Source organism: Paramormyrops kingsleyae, chromosome 1 (assembly GCF_048594095.1).
Source record: "Paramormyrops kingsleyae isolate MSU_618 chromosome 1, PKINGS_0.4, whole genome shotgun sequence".
In the NCBI taxonomy this organism is placed as follows: Eukaryota; Metazoa; Chordata; class Actinopteri; order Osteoglossiformes; family Mormyridae; genus Paramormyrops; species Paramormyrops kingsleyae.
The window spans coordinates 26119625-26145747 of NC_132797.1; the positions used below are offsets into that span (position 1 = coordinate 26119625).

Sequence of the window (26123 nt, forward strand, 5' to 3'; positions counted from 1 at the left end):
AAACAAACAAGATGTATACAGACGCTCCTCTATTTATAAACTTTCAACTTACGAACTTTCAGACATACGAACAAAGAGGACTGTAAGTCCAAAGTATGTTCTTTGGGCTCCCGTTTCCTGTCCACAACATAATTTTTTTTCTGCGCGCCAATTCCGCCTAGTATGACTTCTGGCCGCTACTCCCGCCGCGCAGCAGCGTAGCGTGCAAACTCCCAGCATCCTAGTTCTTTGTACTTGCGTATACCCTTAAAATGATGTTAAATGACGACTTATGAACATTTCAAGTTACAAACGGCCGTTCGGAACGTATCTCATTCGTAAGTAGAGGAGCGTCTGTATTTTACACAGGCGTATACCCATAAATTGGGAAATATGTGAAACTGAAAATTTTGCTGTGGTCACTAATTTTTTTCAGAGCTGTATATGGATATAATTTCTAATTAAAAATAATATTGCGTAAAAATGTATGCAGCTTTTAGCTGGTTGAAGCCAAAAAACTTAAAAACAAAGTGTGTATGTGGAAACTATCCGTAACACTTAACACATAAAAATAACTTATGATGTATTTAGACCAGGAAGTTCTAGCTTGGACCACATGCCAAGTGCCCCGTTTTTTTGTTTTTGCATGATTGCTGCAGTTCTTTGTTCCAAACTTCATGATGTTTTTCAAACCTGTATATTTAGATAAGGCTAAGGTTTCCTTGTTGCCATCTTTAAAGAGTTTCTCTTTTTCTTCCCATTGGTACATATTTCTGTCCACTTGTACCGAAAAAACATTTTTGTGGAGGACAGGATGGGTCAATCATTGCCGAATTTTGTAGTTTTGGGGCCCCCATCAAAAAGTTCCTTCGGGGGCCCCTGCTCCCCAAGAGTAATGATGGTTTGTAGCCAACAGAGGGCCCCCAACCTCTGGAGGGGGCCCGCAAATGCGTGTTTTCAGTGTTGGTAAACACCCACACTGAGGTCACTGCACCAAGAAGGGCTCAACGCAGACATAATTTCATGAATAATTTTGTTAACTTTCACGGTTGATGCCCTTCTCACTTCCTCAATTCCATGACCCAGTAAAAGTGCACTTATCATGGCCATTAATGTATCACAGGCTCAAAGGCTGTTTGCTGGATTTCCTTTACTATGCAGCACCTCTGAAACCTTAAATCTGACCCTAGCTTGCAGACCGGTATATAGGATGAGTCGAGCAGCACAATACAAAGTGCTTTTTGGTTTCTCAGCAAAACAGGGAGTAAAGTAATGAAATGTCAGGTGTTTTAACACATCGATTCATCTTCCACGCCGCTTATCTGGTCCAGGGTCACGGTGAGCTTGGAGCTTATCCCAGGGAATATCGGGCTGAGGAATATTCTGGAAGGGTTATCAGCCTTGAGCTGTGTTAATTTGCTTGTAAATGTTATTAATTGCCCTGTGATGTTTTTGGGACCTAATGCATGCCGGTCCTGTTTGGCTCTCTGCCATCGGACTTGTGATCCGAATCTGTCATGAGCCCCAGAGTGGCCAGTGTCTCCTGCCTCCCCATAGGGCACCATCTTGGAGAGGTTCCCTGAGCCAAGTGTTATCTGAGGGGTGAGGTGGCTAAGTGGCAGGGTTATATTTTGAGGCGGGGCCACAGCTGAAAGCTGATTGGTCCCCATATGGCCTCTTTCTTGTCACTCACCGATTCTAAACATATTATTGGCTAACGATAAAGTTGGCCCCTTTATATGAATTATGGCCCCTCTTATGCCTCCCATTTAAAAAAAAAATCTTAGAACGGCACCTGCTAAGTGGGGTTGTAAAAGGATCAGGAACTGGAACCTTCATGCCCTGGTAAATTCTGTGGACACCTGCACTTGAAAACCTTTGGCGGAGAAAGACTGAATTCTCTGTTTGTAAGTGATCCCCAGACAGCTCGAGGGAGCTTATGGAAACCCGCTGAGACAGATATAACCTCCCCGATACTATGTCAGTTTCCCAAAAAGGCTAATTGGCATCAAACGAGCCTCTGCCTGGTTCTGAATCAAACATTTTTTTTTTTAATTCACTCTTTTGCCTTCAGTTACATTCTCTGCCCTTAAAGTTTCCGTTTGAACATCCGGGTCCGTAACACAATATTACGGTTATAATGAGTAAACATAATTTTGTAACTTCAGGAACTGGGACACCATCAGAGGGATGGTGGTAAAAATCTGAATACATTAGGGTGGTCTTGCGCTGTGAAACGCTTTTGAAACGGTGCTTTTAAAAGGAGGTTACTTGAGGAGGGACGACTGCAGTATTTAGTACTATAGTATGTAGGATCAATTGCATCTTGGTCTTTTTTGTACAAAAGATCAGGGCATAGGCAAGTGAGAAAAAAAAATCATTAAAAATAATAGTTAAGACCAACATCTAGTAACCAGTACATACGTGTCTATTTTACGGGACTTTTCCTACATTAAGCTGTTTTTGAATGGATTTGAGTTGTATATCTGCTGGTTTGGAGACCCTGAACACACTTGTGGAGCTGTATGTATCAGAGTTTCCTGCAGGTGTTTCCACAGTCTGGAATACATGCAGGTAGGAGGACTGGTAACTGATTTGCCCATCGTTTATGTGAGTGTGCGCCTCTCCTGGGACAGGCTTCAAGCTCTCCTTGACTCCACACTGGATAATTTGTTTGGAAGAAGAATCGATGAATGCATTAATAAAGCTACCACTGCAGAGCTGAAGGAGCTGGAGATGCATTTTTATTTTGTTTTACTGTTTTTATTTGCTGCTTCTCTGTTTCACTCCCTCTGTGAGTGAATTCGGTCGATCGTGTCGGCGATGAGTTCCCATGACCGCCTCCAGTGCTCCCTCGCCGTCCGTGCAGAATTTATTCAGGACACCTGTCTTCGTGCCTTTTGGTTAAAGACACAAGCTGGCTGACATGTCACCAGCTTAACGGCATCTTACAGCCACCTACGGACGCCCTCGCCTGGTGTGGACCATGAGTGTAATTTGGAACAGCTCTTGGAATGATTTTGGCTGTGAGCTTGCTGGAATAAGACGAATGCACCATTTAACGATCGCTCCACAATGGCAGGTCAGCCATTTTGCATTCTTTCCCAAATCCCCATTTAAAAACATAATTTCCCTTTTGTTTCAGTACGTGGAGCCAGATCCCATTAAGACTGATTTGTGCTGGGACCATTTTGGTGACTCTATCCATTATATTTGCAGATTAAACACCAGCCACTGCATTACTGGTCTTGGCTCACTAGGTGTGTGCTATGGGACCTTTCTCATATTTACTTATTGAGTTTTTTTTTGTATATTAGGGCTGCACAGTAGCTTAGAGGGTAGCAGTGGGGCTTCATGCCTCTGTGTGTTCAGCTTGCATGTTCATAGTATTTGTGTGGACATCCTCCAGGTTTTCCAGTGTCCTCCTGCTGTCTAGAAACAAACATATTAAGCGAATGGGTGTCTGCAAACATATGTGTGTGAGTGTGTGCTCTGTAATAAACTGGCATCCCATTCAGACTGTTCACTAACTAGTGGTCTGTGCTTCCTGTGGCTCTGAATTTGATAACTGGTTATAAAAAACAGATACATGGATGTTTGGATACTTCCTACCTGATCTAACAATCGGTATACTTTATTGATCCCCGGTGTGGAATTCTGGGGACATGCAGGGGAAGATGGCGTTCGTTTCTCGGAACATTATACCCTGCCTTCATAATGGCATTATCAGGAAAACAAGATGTACGGAAGCACTGAGGTCCGGCGTATTGGAAAACCAACGGGCAAGACATTATTGTCCGTAGATGACGTGCTTTCCATTCAAAAGTAGATTGTCCATATTTCATCTGCCTATAAATGTGTTAGGGCATCCAGTTCTTCTTTACCAGCGGACCAGCCAGGGAAGTTCGTGGAATGGTGATAGGAATTTGAGCAGCGCACTTGGAGCCTGTGCTATCAGCTTTCTCCAGTAGCTCCGTGACTGATAGCAGATCGCCTTAGGTAGTGTATTTTTTATTTTTTTTTAACCAATGGCTGAAACAGTGAGCCAGCTAAGCCCGGAACAGTTTTGGTACACTTCCATAATCCTTTATATGCAGTTTCTTAAAATGTATCGCTTTATGAATTAAAAGAGGAGAGATTCACCTTCTCACTTTCTCACAATCTGTGTTGCATGTTTTTCTGTAGTGGAATGACTGAATAATTTGTGTGAAAGCCGAAGATCGACGGGGAAAGAACATTACATGTAGGGGGCGGTATGGTGGTTAGAACCGTTGCCTCACACTTCCAGAGTTGTGTGTGTGGAGTTTACGTATTCTCCATGTTGTGTGGGTTTTCTCTGGGTACTCCAGTTTTCTCCCACAGTCCAATGATATGCATTTAGGTTAATTATTTGAATTGCCCCATGTATATGATGCAGGGGGGTGGGGGGCATCCAGGGTGTACGTAGCCTTGTGCCCAGGGGGTTGAGATGGTTGCCCACGGTACACGGTTGTCATACTTAAGAGATATTTTAGACCTGAAAACTTTAGTGCCCACATATTAGCTGGCATTAATTAGCATCCCTATCTGTAAATCCCTACTAGGCCTCAATGCTGGACGTGCAATCTTTCATAATCTAATTATAGCCATATTTCTGCAGGTTCCTGTGCTTTCAGGAATTATTTGCGCTGGTTCACTTCTGTTACAGCTGGAAATTGAGTTAAAATGCTTTTAGTTGATCAGTTAAGTCTTTAGCGTCCTCTGGGAAAATTAGGGCGAAATCTTCTTGCATCAGTGAGCATACTGACAGCTGGCATTTTAATTTCCTAGCAAGATGTCTGAAGGTGATTTAACTTAAAGGGACAGTTCATCCCAAAAATGAACAAATATGGTTTAGAGGGGCTTTAGTGCTATCTGTCTAGGTTGCTCTGCTGAGAGTTGCCTAGTTTTGGAGATATCTGGCATAGAAATGTTGGACTTCTCTTGAATATAATGGGAATGAATGGTATTCTTTCTATGGTGAATAAAGCGCCAGAAAATTACATTTGAAAAATCCAACAGAAATCAGCAGTGTGATTTTCACTTATGGGGTGAACTGCCCCTTTAAGACCAATCATCTTCATTTCCTTCCTGATGTTACTCTATACATCATTCTTTATGTTTTAATGTATGTTAAATTTGTTGATTATTTGGAGTTGTCATAATGACCAGCATTCAAGATATGCAGTCACTATATCTCTACAAGAGCTAATTATCCAAAATTGGCTTGTAAGTGGATTTTTAACACTAATTCAGCTATTTCAGAGTATATTGATTGAGCTTAGTTGTGTGGCTTTTAAAATCTTTCATTCTTGGTTGGTTGCGTTCCCAGATAACAAACGATGATTATGGGAGCAGTTTAGATGGATGTCGATGACGGCTCTGGTGATGTATGCTGCTGTCTTTCTCCTTGCTACCGTGGGGTACAGAGCTACATTACTCTCCTACTGAAATATTGGAAATGCTCGTCTCGTGTTGTATTTCAATCCAGACCAGCTCTGCCTGTAGACCAGTGTCTCTCAACTCAAACCCGAGGGACTCCCTGATGGTCCATGTTTTTGTTCCCTCCCAGCTCCCTAACCCAAAATCTAATTTATTGTAAAAATAGGATATTCAAATGGATGATGCTATAAATGTTCATAATCATGATACGATATTTTGTCTATGTCAGCACACCTAAATCAAACAACTAAACACTGAATACACTTGTAACACCAAAGGACTAGGCTGACAACCACTGGTCTACTCTTATAGTCCGAATACATGCAGTGCTGTCATGACCATGAATTGCTCATTGTGGGTGTGACCCTGTAATGGGCTGGCATCTTGTCCAGCATTTGCCCTGTGCATTCTGGGATGGACTCCCACCTCACCCAGTACACGCTTATAGAAGGTGGATGCTACCTGCATATTAATTGTTTAGGTATGTTTAGGTTTGTGTTATTTCTAAAACCATAAGATTCTGACAGTTGTAGGATTGAACCATTTTCTGGCTTTTCTTGAAGGATTTGGGTATTTCTTTGTCTTGAGAGATCGCCACAGCCAGGTCAGAAGTTCCCTCGCTTTATATTAAACTTGTACTTCTCAAGTGAGGCAAAAGTGGTGTAAATGTATGAAAATGGGACCCGTCCCTGGTACTGAAGCACATTGAAGCTCCTCGCATGCGTTCCGGGGGGCAGCTGAGGCTGAGGTCACTTCAGTTACCTTTTGATATCGTTTCCTGAGAAGAGAGATCCAACAATTTAGCTGTATTTCAACATTCAAACGAAATATTTAATTGATACTAATGGTGACATTTTGCACTGTTGCAGAATTTAAATTTTAAAACATGCTGTAGAGATTAGCCAGTCCTTCTAATGTTAAGTGGCTCAGTGAATTTAATAATTGCTCCAGGGTTACAGTTTGAAATGCAGTGTATTGAGTGCAGGACGTTCTCTTGAATTCTCCTGTTTCCAATCCAGGATTGCAGTCATCATAGTTCAGGCAACTTGGCTGTTCACAAGTAGCTTAATATGAAATTTTATCTTTGTTATTGCTTGTTTAGGGGGAAAAAGATGTGTTCCAACCTTAGAGGGCCAAGTTGGATCAGCTATATACAGACGCTCCTCTCCTTACGAACTTTCAACTTATGAACTTTCAGACATACGAACGAAGAGGACTGCAAGTCCAAATTGTGTTCATTGGGCTTCCGTTTCCTGTCCACAACATCATTTTTTTTCTGCGCGCCAATTCCGCCTAGTATGACTTCTGGCCGCTACTCCCGCCGCGCAGCAGCGTAGCGTGCAAACTCCCAGCATCCTAGTTCTTTGTACTTGTGTATACCCTTAAAATGATGTTGAATAACGACTTATGAACATTTCATGTTACCAACGGCCATTTGGAACGTAACTCATTCGTAAGTAGAGGAGCATCTGTATATATATTTTTTTTCCAACATAAACCCTGAACCAATAAATAGTCGTGAATGAACCAATTTATGTCGCGTTCTGAGTTCTTAGATGTCGATAATGAGAGCTCCCCAGGACAGGAATTGAGCGGCCTATGAGTGAGCCCATTTGACATGCCAAGCGTGCTTCGTTGTTGACTGGGCAGGACGATTGTGCTCCGAAACCCCACCCCCCACTGCGATCCATTCACCTCCAAATAGAGAGCAAGAGCTATTGTCACCTAGGAGAGGCAAGAAGTAGTTTAGTAAATATGTTTTGCAGTGCTGTAGAAAGAGCAGAAAATTACAAGCAGTTACAGCAGCTGAAAGACACACACAATACACTAGTGACATGATAAAAAATAAATACAAGAAACAGTAACGCAAGGTGCAGATGTATAATGTGCAGTTGAGAAGGGATTTACAGCAGTGAGGAGGAGTAACAGTGAATTATGATGGCTACAGGGCAGGATGGACCTCAGCTCTCTTACTGAAGGTGCTTCTTTGTCTGGCCACCAGGGGTGCTGTTGTGCAAGGGGTGATAAACATTATACAAATTGCTAACTATAAGTGTTTTTTTGTATTGCCTGTTTAAAAAGTCTGTACATTGAATTTAACATTTATGTAACTAGTTACCTGTTGTGAAAACAGTCATTAGATTTCCATGAAAGAGAGGTGTAAGGAGCATGCAGTGATACAGTGTGTTGCCCCACCCATCATATGACAAACCACCTCAGGGGTGAGACCTGAGTGCAGCCATGTGGTGGCTGATACCTCAGCACCACACTAATCCGAATGGACCAGCGAGTTTTTTTCCAGTGGCTGGAGTGCCAATCCTGCCAGCAACCCCCAAGTTATTCCCTGTTAGTCAGAGGATGGATGTAGATTAACGTCATACCCAGGACAAAGCAATTGCAGGTTGAGGGCTTTGCTCAAGGGCCCAATGGAGTAGAATTACTCTGGGCATTCACGGAACTTGAACCAGCAACCTTCCAGTTGCTGACATAGATTCCTAGCCTCAGATCCACCACTACACCCATGAAAACTCACCAATAAATATTCTTACAAAGCATTATTTATGATCTCAAACAGCTGATTTTTAAATGAAAGATAATTAAAACGGGCGGTAACTAAGCATTTAACTAGCTAATATGATCATTTTCCATGGTCATTTCCATAAAAATGGCTGAAGCATGTGATATGCACAAATGTTTTTTTTTTTTTTCTTTCACCTGATGCATTTCTCTTGGGACCCGTGGCCTGCAGCTTGATCGCCATGACGACCGAGGTAGGCACCGAAGCCGAGCCCAAGCAGGAGAGCCAGGGGCCCGCAGCGACACAGCCAGGGCCAGCCCAGAGCACCCAGACGGCCTCTCAGTCTAACGGGGAGCAGTTCCCAGCCGCAGCCGGGCACAGCACACCCGCCAGGAAGGACCAGGTGACCAACGACACCCTCATATAACAGTCCAGGCCTTATGGAGAAAAGTCCGAATTTGGGGAAGCTTTGAAGCATGCGGTTTTAACGATTTCTCCAGTCATTTTCGTCCTGTAACATGAATCCAGGCCATTATGTCTTAATTTCTCGAATGTGAGACCACCCATCGTGCTCTGAGACGCCCCCTGCTGGTGTGGCCTTTAACTACGCCAACACAGGTCAAGTGGATTTTGCCCATGTTTTTCACACCAGAAATATGATTAAACCAGAAACTGTTGGGAAAATTTTGTTTCTTGTTCTATTAAACTATTACTTCCCTAAGGCTTATTTAAATCAAACAGATTATTAAAATAAAGAGTTATTTATTAATTTCTTAGTCTGCATTATCTGGAATAGTTTTGTATCCAATTATGCAAGTTATTTTACTGGAGCACTTTGGGTTTAGTTGGTTCCAAGGTTCTAGAGCAGAGTCCATGTGACCCTGAACCACAAACCTTTGGTTTGGTTTATAGGTCTGTGTTCTTAATCGCAGTGTTACTTCACACTGAGAACAGTCTGTGGTGGTTCTCAGTGTAAAGTGTTTCTTCTTATTGGATCGACGTCTTCGCTCCCCAGAACGGAGAGAGGCTTCTGGAAGGCACCCCCCCAGGGCGACACGACTACTTACAGTTTGAGGACGACAAAGCGTCTCAGAGGTCCTCGTCCAGCAAGCTCTCCAGATCCCCAGGGAAAAGCTCCAAGAGGCCGAAGAACATGCAGTGTAAGGTCACGCTCCTCGACGGGTCCGACTACACCTGCGTGGTGGAGGTGAGCCGGGGGGGGGGGTCGATTTCTCCATGAGTTACTTTGTTTCACCTGGTTGGTGTCTGAGTGATGAGCAACCTGGTGGTTATGTATCATTTCATTGCTGCTGAATTCATTTCATTTCATCTTTTAAAACTCATTTGCGGAACGAGCGTTCAGTCAGCCTTAAAATGCTGGTCGAGCTCCACTGCTTCCTCTTACCTGACGCACAAATCAGCAGACAGCGCTTTTCCCTTAGAATAATAGGATTTCGTTGCAATTTTTATTTAACACAGATAAATTTCACCAAGCAGCAGGGTGGTCCTCCATAATAACTCACTAATGGATGCTAATGACAGCATTTGTCGGGGAGTTGCCAAAAAAAATGTCTTTGTATATTCTGAAAATCATCTCACAGCCCCTCCCAATTATTAGAAGATTTGGTTGCAACCCACAGTTTGAGAATAACTGATTTAGCTGACACTTATATCCAAAGTGACACACATTTCTGAGAAAGCAGGGTGTAAGGGCCTCACTCAAGGGCCCAACGGTGACACCACTCTGCCAGCCATGGGATTTGAACCAGCGACCTTCCGATCACAGGCACTGCCCCCATAAAAGTATCATGATGCTTTTATATCTAAAGGAGATTATGAGGAAGATTACCATATGCCATTAGCCTACCCTGAGTAGTTTCAAGGTCAGAGAGGTACCCTGGAACAGCCTTTAGTATTCTTATGCTAATTATAGTACATGATGTAATGAATGTCTCCACTAGATTTGGCCGTGAGCTGAATTCAGCATGGTACTCACTGGGCATGCTCTGAACGCATATCAGTTATTTCTAACCCAGTGACAGCCTTGGCGTGTTCCAATTTTTATAGCTGATTGACAGCTGCATGTCCCCTCATGGAAGGGGGGTCTCCCAGCGGCACGGGGAGCGGATGAGAGACTCGCGGCATTGATCTGGGCCGAGCTTTTTATGCAAAATCGAGTTTCGACTTTTGCCGCCATATAAAGCGGAGGCAAAGGAAATGTTTCATAGTGAGGCTCCCAAACTGAAGGTTATCAGATGCAAATGTCTGGTTTGAGGTATTTATTAGTGTAACTTCCATGATACAGCTGATCTAGAGGATCACTTTTGTGTTTTTCAGAGGTTTCCTCTTGCAGTTCAAAAATGTGATTCTAGGTCAATTTACATCTCTGAATTGTCCAATGCATGGACCTGGTGATGCATCTTAATGGGGGGGGGGGGGCATAAAGTCTAAGTAATTCTGACTTTTTTAAATACAGTTTAGTGGGTTTGCATTATTTTTTTTGCATGATTGTTCATCATTGTGTTCATAATCCAAAATTTCAGTGAAAACAGTGAGCCATCAAAAATATAATTATTATTGGTAGTACAAAATAACACTGTTAAGCAGACACTAGAAAACAACAATCTGACTGCTCCTGTCTAAAAATACTGAAATAACTGTAATAGATGTAATGGGATGTTGGGGTATATCTCCAGGTGTGTGGAGTTTAAGTCAAGGGAGGTAATGCTAAGATTATACAATTCCTTGGTGAGACCTCACCTAGAATATTGTGTACAGGTTTGGTCACCATATCTTAAAAAGGACATAGCGGCCTTAGAAAAGGTGCAGCGTAGGGCCACAAGAATGATTCCTGGTCTTAGAGGAATGTCGTACGAGGAAAGGTTATTTGAGCTAAATCTGTTCAGCCTCAAGCAAAGGAGACTGAGGGGGGACATGATCCAGGTCTATAAGATTCTAACAGGTTTGGATGCTGTTCAACCGAATAGTTACTTCAGCATTAGTTCAAATACAAGAACTCGTGGCCATAGGTGGAAATTAGCGGGAGAACATTTCAAACTGGATTTAAGGAAGCACTTCTTTACACAGCATGTAGTCAGAGTATGGAATAGTCTTCCTGATAACGTAGTGCAAGCTGAATCCTTGGGTTCCTTTAAATCAGAGCTAGATAAGATTTTAACAACTCTGAGCTATTAGTTAAGTTCTCCCCAAGCGAGCTCAATGGGCCGAATGGCCTCCTCTCGTTTGTATAGTTCTTATGTTCTTATGTTCTTAATCAAAACACTGTCTTTGTGTATGTGGACTTTGATGTCTCACCAACACACCTATCAAACACACAACTTTCGCCTAAATCTTGATTTCTCAATACAGTCATACTGAAGGCTCCACTGTTCTGCAAACTTTGAAAAATGATGCCGGCTGACTGACTGGTCTCTGCAATCTTGGGGACATTTGACAGCAGTGTTGCAAAACTTACTTCACTGAAGTCAACTTTTTTGATTGGTTTAAGTACATTACAGTCAGTGAGACTCATATCTTAGCGTCAAGAGATAGCAAGAAAGACAAAAAACGTGAGTCCCATAGGTAAAATGTGAGACTTGATACCTATGTTTGAACAAGAATGGTGAAGTTAGTCCAGTGAAATTAGAAAGACTGGATAGGAATGAACACATCTCCTCTTTGGGCAGATTTTCTCCAGTCTCTGCACCAGAGGTGGATAGTTCAGGTTCAGAAAGTAAAAATGCAGACCAAGATTTTGTTTCACCCAACCTGTTGAGTACAATGTGACTGTGACTCTATATGCTCAACTGGTTGGTTTAAACAAAATCTTGTTCTGGATTTTTACTTTCTGGATCTGAAACTATCCACTTCTGCTCTGCACTAATGATGCACCATGATTTCTGGCTCGTCTCTCTGTGAACTGGGACGCATCTTTAAGCAACAACCATTCATTTTGCATTAAAGTGTATTGTACATATTACTCAGTAATGTATGTATATCACTGTCTAAAGGATTCTGTCATTTTTAATTCATTTTTATTACTGCAACTCATTTTATTGTAAAACTAATAAAATGTAAATGTCATTTGATAGACATCTAAATAAAATCCTTAAACAGGAAATGGAGATCTTTGAAATTAAGGAAATGGATGTAATTTATCTTGTGCGACATTTGTAATTTTCTCTCTTAATCTTATTTTCCCTGGTTAAGCACTCCTAGTAAGTGGATCGAAGCTCTGTTCTTTCTGCAGGGAGCAGGTGTGAATATGCATTTTGTAAAGCCTGGAATGTCAGCCGTTGCATTAAGCCGCATGTGGGGAGGTAGAATAATGTAGCATATATGTCTGTGATTTGCAAGGCTGATCTCTGAAGTCTGAGCATTAAACATCAGTGTCTTCATCAGAGACGATTCTCTAAGTTCAAGTGTCTCGGAGCGAGCGTGATTTTAATGAGGTTATTTTTGATGTGGCACGGTCTCCATCAACTAGCCTAACGCGTCTGGAGCGAGGGGCCGACGAATCCCCCGGATTACCTCATTTGTGCAAATGAGGGATCTTTTCGAAAATACTTTGTTTTCTGTAATGACACATTTTTCATTCACATCAAAACACTTTTTTTTTTTTTTTGTGCGAGATTTTCTGCAGCTGGGTCGTGCCAAATTTGTCTAGTCAGGGGCTTCTGACACCAAGGGATTTAAAAATAGGCCAGAGCTGGGCAGCAGTAACGTGCTCAAATCCCGCTGCTCTGTGAAGCTGCAGAAATCTATCCTACGATTAATCCAGTAGTTTTCCCGTCTCTATACGTTTCACATCCATTTAGTCAGGTAGCTGGGCTGCAATTTACTTTATTTTTGACCATTTAGACAGCTGGACGCTTCGCTGGAGTAATTTCAGGTGCAAACTGAATAAGCATCAGTGTGGACCCTCTTAGGAAACACCTTCTTAGTCTTTTATGAGTTGTGTGTGTCCTTGAGATGCCTCATATTCTTGGAAATAACTCTTAAAAAACACACTAGACAATTGAACCTGCCGATGCTGTAATTGCCTCCAACCATAATTGCCTGCATTCATCCATCTGTCCATCGCCCAAACCACTTATCTCATGTAGAGCCTTGGCGAGGCTGGAGCCTGTTCCAGGAAGTACAGGACAGAGCGTGGGGGAAAACCTTGAATGGTCTGCCAGAAGAAACATCTGAACGATTATTTAAACAAAAAAACTTACAATACTCACTCAGGGAATGCTTGACTGTAGGAGGTACATCACTGAAATCTATAAGCCAATATTTGCACCATAAATTATAAACAAAGAAATGTTGGGCAGGAACCATGTGAGAAGTGGGGGTCTTCCTTTGAACTTTGATTTGCACAAAAGAAAAATAGCTCATATCACAGTCTGTCTGCAATGCTTCTGGAAAACGCCCAACCACTAAACAAGACCAAGGCACATGAGTTGAGGTCTTACCATGTCCCCATAGGGATGGTGGCCTTCTGGTGACATTTATTGATTACATTTAACTTTAATCCAGAGCAACTTGCAGTAGAAAGAAGGGTTACTTATTCATTTATGTGCATTATCTGGATTTTGAACCCACAACCTTTGCATTGTTACTGTGGTGCTCTACTTGTGGTGCTACAGGAGCCATCACACTGCTTTTTTTGCTTCTCTCTGTGCCGACGTTCATTTACAGAAGCGGGCAAAAGGCCAGGTGCTCTTCGACAAGGTCTGCGAACATCTGAACCTTCTAGAACGGGATTACTTCGGCATCACATTCCGAGACAGTGAAAACCAGAAGGTGACGTGCTCGCTGTGATGGATGTACTGCAAGGTTTCGTGACAGCTTAAATAATGCATGCTTTATTCCGCAGAATTGGTTGGATCCAGCTAAGGAAATGAAGAAACAGATAAGGAGTGAGTAATCCGTCATGGCTTTCGCTGTAACCTGTAAAGACAGAGGCTTTTGATGTCATTCATATGAGACGAAGACCCAGAAGATGGTAAACTTTATTTTTCTCTTTCTCCATGTGGGTTTCCACTTGGTAGTGCAATCGTAGCATTTTCCCAGGCTTGAAGAATTCCCTTTCTCTCTTGTTGTTTAGATGGACCCTGGAATTTTTCATTCAATGTCAAGTTTTACCCACCTGAACCCGCTCAGCTGTCAGAGGACATCACAAGGCAAGACCATAAGAGTGAGCCGTGGCTCGGCCAGAACAGCGGCTGTTTGAGGGCCCTGAGAATTCTGGCTGCCAGCTTGTCAGCCTGCTTCTGTTTTTCATTGTTCACTTTGAGTAAATAGAAACTGCTGATCTCTGATCCTTTGGACATTTTCTGGCCTGGTCCAGCACCTCTCAACTGTTTCTGCATTGTACTGTTTCTCAAATCCGAATGTGTACATGTACAAATCAAATCAAAATTTATTTTGAGAGCACATTTAAAACAACAGAGGTTGACCAAAGTGCTGCACAAAATCAAACAAATCGAACTAAATGGGAATGATAATAGGAATAATATACATACACATAATTACTGAAAATGCATGTAAACCAGGTTTGGGGCCATTCCAGAATGCATTGATCAGTTTCAATCCAAATCAGGAAATGGAACTGGAGTTGGAATTTAAAACTCCCTTAAATTTGAATTCCATTCCAATTCTGTTCCCCATAGTTTTTTTTTCAATCCCAACTCCAGTTCCATTTCTTGATTTGGGCTGATATTGATGAATGCATTCCGGAATGGCCCCAACCCTGATGTAAACTATTTGACAGTTGTTTTTATTTATGGTTAACTCATCTAATCATTCCTCTTCTGAATTCTTGTCCTGAGCACCATCAGGGTTTAAGAATATGGTGCGATTTTATTTACACTGTTTGGGTTTGTCAGGGGGTTCGAAAGCTACAGTGAAAAATCTGCAGCCTCGTCCGGTGCTTGATGCCTGTCTCGCTCCCTCAGGTACTACCTCTGCCTCCAGCTGAGGGACGACATCGTGTCGGGCCGCCTGCCCTGCTCGTTCGCCACGCACACCGTCCTGGGCTCCTACACGGTGCAGTCCGAGCTGGGTGATTACGACCTGGACGAGTACGGCAGTGACTACGTCAGCGAGTTTCACTTTGCCCCAAACCAGACCAGGGAGCTGGAGGAGAAAATTATAGACCTGCACAAGACCTACAAGTGTGTTACGTTCCACCTGGCATTTCACCCACTCAGGCTACTAAAAAAACTACCGTACATTGCAGTGTATTATAACTTTGATTTTTTACATTGAATTAATATTTTTATTAGGGCTGTGAAAATAACTCCTTAATTTCGATTAATTAGTTATAGAAAAATCACTGTTAATCACAAAACCTGTAACTGATTAGATTAATCATTTTTGTATTATTTCAACTCTTCATTTGAAATCCAGTTTAGTTTTGTTTAATTATTCGTGTCGGTTTAATAGTTATTAGTTTATATATTTCTGTTTAGTTTTTGTATATGTTAGTTTCAGGTAAGGTTTTAGTAATTTTATTTCTAGAAATTTGTAGAGATATGTCGTGTGTAATCATTAGAGTAACCTACGTGAGTACACTGTACATTATGTACATCCTCTTAATGGGCAAAACATATTCCAGGTATTATTAATGATTTAGAAGTAACACTGTCAGGTACCAGTAAAAAAACAAAGCTAGCTAAACAAGAAAAATGGTACTGGAAGTATTAGACATTTTAAAAAATTTTATTCAGGTATTTTCTAAAGCAATATTTATATAATTATCCTTTAGTAGTGGTTTTTCATTTTATTTATATTTATGAGAATGTTTTCCATAAGTTGTTGTTAACGATAATAACCCTGCTACACTATTTACTTAGTGAGTCTGTCTATCATGGGCATTTCATGTGGTATGCAGGTTTAGCACACTGCGCTGACAGATAGTTAATTAAGCACTGCTCTCATTAGAAAATCTTATTCCTCCCCTGAATCGAAATGCCTGGCTGTAAGTCTGCCTCATCATTTTACATAACAAATTCACTTTTATTCTCCAGCTTCCTGATATCATTCCTGGGTTGGAATTTTCCCCATTCTCATATTTCTTTATTTTTTTCCGCTACAAAAAATATGTAGGTAATTTATTTCAAAGAAAAGGTCATTTGTGGTTGTGAACATTCAACATTAAATCCATTTGCAATCTAGCAAAACATTCATCCAACTTCATCGAGCATTTATTCACTGAAGGGCCAATGGGAGCCTGGGGCATGAGGCAGGGGGCACCCTGGACAGGATGCCAGCCCGTCATGGGGCACACACTCAAGGGCAATTTACTGACAGCAGCTGACTTAAACACCTGTTTCAAGTTGTAGAAGGAAATCTAAAGAAACACAGGTAGAACATGCAGACCTCATACACACGCAGCCAGGGGTAGGAACTGAACTCCGAGGCAGGAGGGCTACAGTACAGCTCACTGAGCTTCTGTGCCACCTAACTAACAGACTGATGTTTGGAATTATAGCCTAAGACATAATCACTTCTGAAATAAACACTTTTAGGGATCCTGCGGTGTAAGGAGGAGCCACCGATGATTAGACCTGTTTGATAGCTCAGTTTTTAAAGATATTTCCTCAGATGCCCATGAAATAGAATCGATTTCACGAGATTGGAGTGTTTGGTAGCCCATCCCTATGGGGACACACTAGCTAGTTTTGTACACAGTGTGTCTGTGCACCTGGGGCAGAGTGACGCAGCTCTGGTGTCTGTTTCCCCCGCTCCTCCCCGACGCAGGGGTATGACTCCAGCTGAGGCTGAGATGCAGTTCCTGGAGAATGTCAAGAAGCTGTCCATGTATGGAGTGGACCTCCACCATGCCAAGGTGCCGACTGCCGCCTTCCGCCTTCCGTACGACCCCTAGTCCCAGTTAGGTTCTGGAATGGCTGCCAGAACAGCTGTGCGATGTTTAGTGCTCTACAAGCTGTATGCTGGGTCTCTTTCATTGGTTTGCTTCCCTTCCTCATGTTAGAAGCTGGATTGTTTTTAAAATGAGACATCTCTGTCTTTGTGGATTACAGCATGTTTGCATCAGCTCTTCATAGAGCAGTGACTGAAGGGCTCTCCGTTTAAATTTATGCTTTACTGTCAATCTACTCCTTCCCTGCTGCAAAGAGCCACACCCGAAGTGATTTAAAATTTAATGTCCTATTTTCAAGTCCGGTTTTGTTCCCTCACACACACTGATATTAATTGGAGCATCTTTGTCAGCTTTGTTTATGAGGCTGCAGTGGGTCTCCTGCTCGGAAAGGGGTTAGGTTGGGTAATTAATGTCAGAAACAGTTATGATAGTGTCAGCTAAATTAGGAACAACCCAGGTATTAGCTGTTAACTGTAGCGAGATTCATACGTTTTTTTTTTCCATTGGTGCATAGTAATCAGTAATAATGATGCAGAATTCAGTCTTGAATCAGTGTTTTTCAATACCATCTGTATTCTCAGCATGTAGTAGTTACTGTTGGTTACAGTAAAATTCTAAATAGGGTCTTTAAAGATAAACAAGTTTGTAACCGAGCAAACCACGTAGAAACATTTGTTGAATATGTTCAGTGCTATTAATGTCGGAGCACTCCCAGACAGCCCTGTAAGTCCCATAATCCCTAATGGGCCAGTTTTATGTTCAATGGCCGCAGGACTCCGAGGGTGTGGACATCATGCTGGGCGTGTGTGCCAGCGGCCTGCTCATCTACCGTGACAGGCTGCGCATCAACCGCTTCGCCTGGCCCAAGGTGCTCAAGATCTCCTACAAGAGGAACAACTTCTACATCAAAATCCGCCCCGGAGAGGTACGTCAGCCCTAACGGCGATGTCACATGACGCAGCCTGCCGAACCCCGGCCCTCTCCATTGCATTGTGGCATTAAAAAATCACAGTGATGTGAAAGACCCAGCTGAAAAAGTTCTAGAAAAAGAAAAAGTGAAGTTTCCGTGCCAGAAGTCCCACTGACTACAACTGAACTGAAGTTCTACTTTAAAGTATTGCTCAAATAAAACTACATTTTATACTGCACCTTTATGGTAGATTATGTAATTGTGGTTCTCATTACGGCTGTTTGCCGAACATCTTGGAACAAGCTGGAGACTTTTCCTCTGAGAGTCTTGATTTGTGAGATACTGGTATGTGGGGGAAAAAAGGTGAAATTTATCCCCAAAACGGCTCATTGTTCCGTTTGCTTAAAGTCTGGCTTGCACCATATTAGTGGAGTATCATCACACATAATATCAGGTTTCGAAATCACCTTTATAACAGCCTCTCCTGGCATTACAGGAGCCTTGAGTGATGTCATGTCCCTCGAAATGTTATGAATTGATGTTGCAGCCCCCATCCCGGATTTTTTTGCTAGATGAATCATCTTATGCTGAATATCACCATTTGCCGTGACCTGTCTACTCTCGGCTGTTATCACGAATGACAGATATCGCTCTTGTGAAGGTGTATTAAAAAAACAAAATGGCCACCTAAGGTGCCGGAATGTCGCATTTACTCCTGTTTCTCCGCCCCTTCGAGTTCGAGCAGTTTGAGAGCACGATCGGATTCAAGCTGTTGAACCACCGTGCGGCGAAGCGGCTGTGGAAGGTCTGCGTGGAGCACCACACCTTTTTCAGGTGCCAGCCTTGCCACCACTCGCCCGTGCGCCTCCACCCACTGCACGATCTTCACCTTGCAGCCCAAACACAGCCCTGTTCTTGTGAACCACATCACACATCCTGTAGCCACGCTTACTGAGGTGACAGTTTATATGACTTATCAGTGTAAATCAGATTAACAGGGTTGGTAGCTCTCGCGCATCTGGCGTGACTCTCACGCTTTCAGACTCTCAGGCTCACTCAAGAAATCTTATGGCAAGTCTGTATTATTCCATTAAAAACCTAAAATTAGCTACATCAAAAGCGCTGGGGCAGTGTGCAAACCCTACAGACTGTTTACAAGGTATTAAAACTGTTACATGCATGTAAATGTGTGTGCAGACTTGTCTCGAACTGAAAATCTCACGTTGGCCAGCCAGCTGACCAAAGTAGGCAACCCTGAATTAAATCTGATCAGCATTCGGTAAGATAAGACGACCACCACCATCACCCGCCAACTCCCCCCCCCGCCCCCGACACACACGCACAGTCACACACAGAGTTCATGATCATCCTGATGGTTCAGGATTCAACTGATAGGTGACATGGGCATCTCACTGCTGTATGTTCTTTGGCAGTGCGTAGGCCTCTCCTTCAGTGTGTAACGGTCTTCTGTAATGTGTTAATGGACATGTAGAGACACGAAAATACACTGCAGAAAAGTCTAAAACATTGTACAAGATGCTTGTGCACCTTGCACACTACAGAAGAGCCTTACACACTGCAGAAGAGCCTTACACACTGCAGAAGAGCCTTACACACTACAGAAGAGCCTTACACACTGCAGAAGAGGGTGACACACTACCAAAGAGGCCTGTGTCAAACTCTATCACTAGACATAGGAGAATGGGCGTATTCCATCTTTAGTAAAAAGTCGTCAAAAAGTAGACATATGTGGTTTCCATCAGACAGCAGTGATGCGGTAGGAATTAATGAATTATTGTTACAAAATAAGAAAAGCAAAACTTTGGCGTATTTGACTTGGTTGAGCCAGTTTTGAGGAAAAGGGTGTTTAGATGCATCAATATTCAGGTGGTAACACTTCCGAAAGGGAGAGCGATGGTGATGTAACAGTTTGCAAGAGTTTACGCTTCACACAGACACTTGATCCTGCTCGAGTCATGAGCCGCTCTCCCATACTCAGGGCCCTAATTAAGACAAAATTAAGAGGGATGTTTCTGTCTACAGAGTAATGGCATGTGAGCATAGGTACCAAACTTTTATCTTTCCCTCCCAAAGGTTGGTGTCTCCAGAACCCCCTCCCAAAAAGTTTCTCACGCTGGGCTCCAAGTTCCGCTACAGTGGTCGCACCCAGGCCCAGACCCGGCGGGCCAGCTCTCAGATTGTTCGGCCTGCTCCTTACTTCGAACGCTCCTCCAGCAAACGCTACACCATGTCACGCAGCCTGGACGGGGGTAGGTCCTATACACCTTTGGGGACACTTTCACCTGGGGGGGATGTTTCCCACCAAAATGTGGAGTCACGTCTTAGTTCAGACCCTCAGTTTATGATTTCTGGCCCCTCTTTTCCCCTGCCTTCTTTATTGGTCATCCCCAGGCCAACATTAACAGGCAATTCACAGAAATCCCACAATGCACTACTCCTACTTAAGCTAAGCTGTGTTTATTTTGTGATGCCTGTAGAGAGATTAGCCGCCATGTGCTTTTAATGTTTTCTCCATATGTTTTTTTTTTGTCGTCTTTTGTTCTACCAAGCATATCTGTGCTGTTTTTTTCCCCTTTACTGCCTCCTGATTAATTAGGAGACTATTTTTTTTTATCACACTCCTTTGAGCTGTCTAGAGACAGCCGGCTTCACTCAGTTGCCAGCAGGGTCCTTTAGTGATCACAATCGGGCACAGAAAAGGCAGCTATTTGAACACGGATAGTTTTTTCTGTCCTAATTGGGGTTTCACTCTGGGAAATAAAAAAAAAAATTATAATATAAAATAAAAGGTGCACACATGACATATAATTTTCGACACTGAATGCACTATTCACTCCTTTACACAGGGATCACTCTGCGTTGCTGGATCAATCATCCAATGTCTTCCATAAATTTCAGAAATCCAGTGTCAGCCTTTGGGTCGCCGGTTTTGCTGCATGTGCGTGATTTCCTTGTAGCTGCTGCATTGCTGCACGCAGGAAGACTAAGCGGACATTTATGTAAGAGCATGCATCCCAGAATCGCTACCTTGCAGCTTTTTTTTTTAATGATTCCAGGCCTGCAAGATGATCCCAGATCAGTTCTCCCATCCCTCATCTCATCTTCGGTCTCCTGTTGAATTGTCGATGCTGAATTCTCACCGCAGTGTCTTAATTATCTCTCCAGCTCAGCGGAATAATCCAAACAATGCGCGGACAGTTTTTCCCGGAAATAAACTGCCATTCCGAGTAAATGACAATGGTCTAACAGGTAGATACGTCTTGTGCTCTGTTTAACTCGTAGGTGTAGTAGCTGGAATGCACCCCACCCCCCCCACACACACACCCTGGCGACACCAATCTCCCGCTTTGGCTCAGTCACTGAGGTGTCCGTGCCCCCTCCCCTACCCCCCACCGCTTGTCGTCCCTGCATGCCATAGTACATCCTGCTTGCCATGCGATAAACACCATTGCCATTTCTGACACACAATACAGTGGCTTATATATTTTTTCTCAAGCTGATACTGTAAACAAGAGTCAGATTAATTTGAAGGCAAAAAGATTTGAAAGACCATTTGCCCTCCAGGGATAGTGCAGGAATTATGACACATGTGAAAGGATTTTGCCATCATAAAAAGACTGCATTGATAATTAAAATTATGTGTACAGTTGAGATTAATTGGCATTTTAGTTTCTAAGACATTGGAGAATATTCTAGAATCTAAAAGTTTTTTTCAGACTTTGTTAACGAAATTTTAAAATGAAATAAATATGAGGTTATTCAAATATACTAGATGGTAAAACTTGACAGCTAGGAGAGGTAGATCCTGTTTAACAAATCTGTTGGAGTTTTTTGAGGAAGCTACTCAGGAAGTTGATAAGAAGGCCTATGATGTCATCTACTTAGATTTCCAAAAGGCTTTTGATGTTGTTCCCCACAAGAGGCTCTCACTTAAACTCAAAGCGACAGGTATTTTAGGAACTGTAGCGACCTGGATTGATAACTGGTTAACGGATAGGAAGCAGCGAGTAGTTATAAGACGCTCAATGTCACAGTGGGCCTGCGTTCATAGTGGGGTACCGCAGGGTTCAATTTTAGGACCACTTTTGTTCCTAATTTACATAAATGATATAGACACCAATATATACAGTAAACTGGTGAAATTTGCAGATGACACCAAGGTGGGTGGTGTAGCAGATACTGAACTAGTGGCTCAGCAGCTACAGCGGGATCTTAATTTAATTAGTGACTGGGCCGACACCTGGCAGATGAAATTTAACATAGACAAATGTAAGGTACTCCATGTAGGGAGCAGAAATATAAAGTACAGGTATTTTATGGGACCTACTGAAATAAAGGTAGCTGATTATGAGAAAGACCTTGGTGTGTATGTTGATGCTTCCATGTCTCATTCTCGCCAGTGCGGGGAAGCAATAAAAAAGGCCAATAGGATGTTGGCGTATATCTCCAGGTGTGTGGAGTTTAAGTCAAGGGAGGTAATGCTAAGATTATACAATTCCTTGGTGAGACCTCACCTAGAATATTGTGTACAGGTTTGGTCACCATATCTTAAAAAGGACATAGCGGCCTTAGAAAAGGTGCAGCGTAGGGCCACAAGAATGATTCCTGGTCTTAGAGGAATGTCGTACGAGGAAAGGTTATTTGAGCTAAATCTGTTCAGCCTCAAGCAAAGGAGACTGAGGGGGGACATGATCCAGGTCTATAAGATTCTAACAGGTTTGGATGCTGTTCAACCGAATAGTTACTTCAGCATTAGTTCAAATACAAGAACTCGTGGCCATAGGTGGAAATTAGCGGGAGAACATTTCAAACTGGATTTAAGGAAGCACTTCTTTACACAGCGTGTAGTCAGAGTATGGAATAGTCTTCCTAATAACGTAGTGCAAGCTGAATCCTTGGGTTCCTTTAAATCAGAGCTAGAGTTTAACAACTCTGAGCTATTAGTTAAGTTCTCCCCAAGCGAGCTCGATGGGCCGAATGGCCTCCTCTCGTTTGTATAGTTCTTATGTTCTTATGTTCTTATGACAGTAAATGTCATTATCACAGGGGGAAAACACCATAAAAAAAAAAAAAATTATACATGCAGCCTGTTATTGTGTCGTATTTATTGACATTACAGCTTAAATGATATACTTTGTAGACGTGACAGTAAAACTGAACTTGATAGGCTGATTTCATACCCAATCAGTAACAAGATGCCGTAACATTATGGAGTAAAGGAGAGGATAATGTAATGTAATGTAATGGATTGCGTCTCTTCACTGATTCGGGCTTTGATGTCGGACATGGTGAGGGCATAACTTGAGGGCTTTGGCCATCAAAGAACTTCAAACGTCGTCTATGTCAAGCATCTCCAGAGCAGAAGTCATCTAAGCAATGCCACTGGTTACCCCTTCTGCTTATGCAGCTAACCCAAGGCTGTCTAGGTGGTGCTGCATTATTAAAACATCTCAGAGTGATATGAGAGGCCGGCGGGGGCGGGTGGCATGTGCGCGTGTCCCAAGTATATATCGCTGCAGCCGGGTGTCGAGTATCAAGTGGGAGGGGCAATGTCGAGTGGGAGGGGCAATGTCGAGTGGGAGGGGTTTATCACGAGGGGTAGGAGGGATTTATAAAGAGGGTTAGGGTTGCGGTAACAGTTATAAACCCCTCCCACATTGCCCCTCCTACTCGACATTTGGCTGTTGCAAGGTGCTTCTCGCGTGTCCTGTTTTACTGCCAGAGGCATATTAACATGGTCAGAGGCCCCTTTACTTCTTTCCACGATGCCATAGTTGTTGACTGTCAGTATGGGAGGTTTGGCTACAGAGAAAGTGATTGACTGGGGTGTTTACATTTTATTAAGTAAGATTGAGGCCCCTTTTGTTGTGGAAGCCCCCGGGTAAGCCCGTGCATTAAAGCACGTGTTGGATTGTCACTTTGGAATTCCATTTATGCCTGCCAAGGTATGCCAAATGTGTTAGACTATAGGATTTTTTAGTGTCATTCTAGTTGTAATTGTAATCATAATTGACACCAATGCGGTTATTTTTCTGAAGAAATCCGAAGGCATTTCTCTGTTCAGTCTAAACCAGAGCACTGGAATGACTGCGTGTTACGTCAGCCTGAAATCAGACTTTAAGGCTATACTGTTAATAACATGACTGACCACTTGTGGAGATTTAACAACGGGACCATGTGATCAGCATGAGATGCAGGTTAATTAGTACATTAAATGTAAGTTTTTCTCTGTTATGTTATATATAGTATACTCTCCTTATTTATGCTTAAAGCTGTGTTATTTTATTTTTTTTTAAATTAAGAAGCTTATAAATGAATGTTGATGAGTCATGCCATCATCACTGCTCAACTATCTCTTTGTGATGTAGCCCCCGTGTGTGAGAGCAATGAAATCCTAATGAAGGAACCAAAGATCACCCCGAAGCCAAGCCCCGCCCCCCGCACACCCGCTAAAGCGACACCCACCGTCGTGGCCACTGTGACGCCGGAGAAGGTGGTGAAGGAGGAGATGATTGAGGAAGAGGAGAAGACTGTGACCACGGAAGCGTCGGAGCCAATCCCACTCACACCAGTCCATCTAGAGGCAAAGGTAGATCCTTCAGGAATCCGCTGGGGATTCTGATTTTGGCTGTTTGTAAGAATTACGTGGTGATGATGGACTTGGAGTAGGTGGGAGTTTAGGACGACGGCCCATTTTGGTGTCGTGAAGAGCTGTGCCAGCTTGCTTGACGTCATTGCCAGCTGCAGAAAAACCCTGATCGTCCTTTGGAATTCAGTAGCAAATCCTCTCCGCTGTGACACTGCAGTTTTTTCAATCGCTCGCAAACTTCTGAGCACCTTTATTTACGCCTCCCTCTATTTCAGGCAGGAAACACACTGCTAATGCTTATCATCCATCCATCCGACAAAATCACTTATCTGGTATAGGAGTGTGAAGAGCAGAGGCGTCAAAAGCACATGCATTCTTCACTCAAGTAGAAGTATAGATGCATGTTTTTAGAAATACTCTAGTAAAAGTTGAAGTATTGACTTTTACTCAGGTTAAAGTGAAAAGTACAGGCTCTAAAACATACTTAAAGTATAAAAGTATAAAGTACCCTTGCTAAGGACAAAACCACCATTTTAGGGCAAAGCTGACTGGACTCCATGTAGAACTCAAGCAGAGAAAAATAAAGCCAGATATATACTTAAAGCTCCATTGGCCATAACCATCATTATACATGATGATTGCCTTTTTCCTAAACATATCATGCAAAAAATATTATAGTACTATATAAGATTGAGGGATTACAAACTCAATGTGCATGGTGTTCAAAAAACTTTATTTGTATGCAAATATATTAGATGTTTGTGTAAGCCAGAAGAACTGAGGCACGCACCATAGGTCCACCAGAACCCTCTGTTTAGCTTCAAAAGACGCTGATTTTCAAAGTTCTTGGAATCAACGCATGCCCTTTTCGGTGTGAATATCAGTCCGGCAGTGCTGAACAGTTTCTCGCACGTAGCTGAGGCTGGTAGTGGAGTGTTAAGCCTCAATGACGGGTTGAATATTGTCAGGAAAGACTTGAGTATCTTCATTGCATCACCTGGGCATCCCAAGTAAATCTCCAGCTGTTTGGCCCTTTCTTGGGAACTGGGGTTCTGAGTTATTACAGAAAAGAAGTCATGGTCCTCCTCTGAAGAATGAGAGGTCTCACCTTGACTCACAGCATCTTTCAAATGAGCTGCTTTCTTCCACTGCAATCACGATATCTTTTCCCACCGAGTTGCCGCCTGGTTTTAGATATTCATGCTAAAATGTACGTAGTAAAAGTTAAAAGTTTACACAGAAATAAATAAAGTAAAGTACAGATACTCAAATTCTATTTAAGTACAGTAATGAAGTATTTGTACTTCCCACCTCTGGTGAAGAGGGCGTGACATGCAGCTCAGTGGGCTGGGATCCGCAGAGTGATGTCACTGTGGGGCCCTTGAGCAGGACTCTTAACCCCAAATGGCTCCAGGGACTGTCTGACCCGGCTCTCTTTCAGAAATGTATATCGCTTTGGATAAAAGGGTCTGCTAAATAAAAAGAAATGTGAATGTATAGCAGGAAACACAGGGGAGCCCTTTAGCTGGATGTGCATCTATCATAGGACATACACTTTGGGCAGCTTAGAGACACCAGTGTACTTCGCCACATCTTCGGGAGGAAACTAGAGTTGCCACAGGAGTGCTCTGCGAAAATGCAAATTCCAGGTAAACAATGGCGTACCCTGGAGGTATGAGGCTACAGTGCAGCCCGGTGAGTCACTGTGCCATCTTGGCACAAGTCATTTACATTTTAATCTGAATGCCTTCCATTCTGTGCCACTGCTGCC

The 26123-nt window shown here is 42.7% G+C and overlaps 1 protein-coding gene across 6 annotated transcripts in view; it reads left to right on the top strand.

Moving 5' to 3' along the window:
* The window catches only part of LOC111850085 (band 4.1-like protein 3), a 53629-nt gene that overhangs the window by 13960 nt on the left and 13546 nt on the right, over positions 1 to 26123 (top strand). For 4 of the 6 annotated variants that reach the window (XM_072712379.1, XM_023823593.2, XM_023823592.2 and 1 more), the window contains exons 2-13: positions 8189 to 8360; positions 8973 to 9164; positions 13643 to 13747; positions 13821 to 13863; positions 14052 to 14127; positions 14902 to 15120; positions 16709 to 16796; positions 17605 to 17757; positions 18479 to 18576; positions 19837 to 20012; positions 20929 to 21012; positions 24132 to 24352. In XM_072712379.1, coding sequence (XP_072568480.1) covers positions 8199 to 8360; positions 8973 to 9164; positions 13643 to 13747; positions 13821 to 13863; positions 14052 to 14127; positions 14902 to 15120; positions 16709 to 16796; positions 17605 to 17757; positions 18479 to 18576; positions 19837 to 20012; positions 20929 to 21012; positions 24132 to 24352 — 1617 coding nt within the window. In that variant the 5' untranslated portion in view covers positions 8189 to 8198. The remainder of the gene's footprint in view (positions 1 to 8188; positions 8361 to 8972; positions 9165 to 13642; positions 13748 to 13820; positions 13864 to 14051; positions 14128 to 14901; positions 15121 to 16708; positions 16797 to 17604; positions 17758 to 18478; positions 18577 to 19836; positions 20013 to 20928; positions 21013 to 24131; positions 24353 to 26123) is intronic. The other 2 variants (XM_072712381.1, XM_023823594.2) reach the window with 2 other exon arrangements.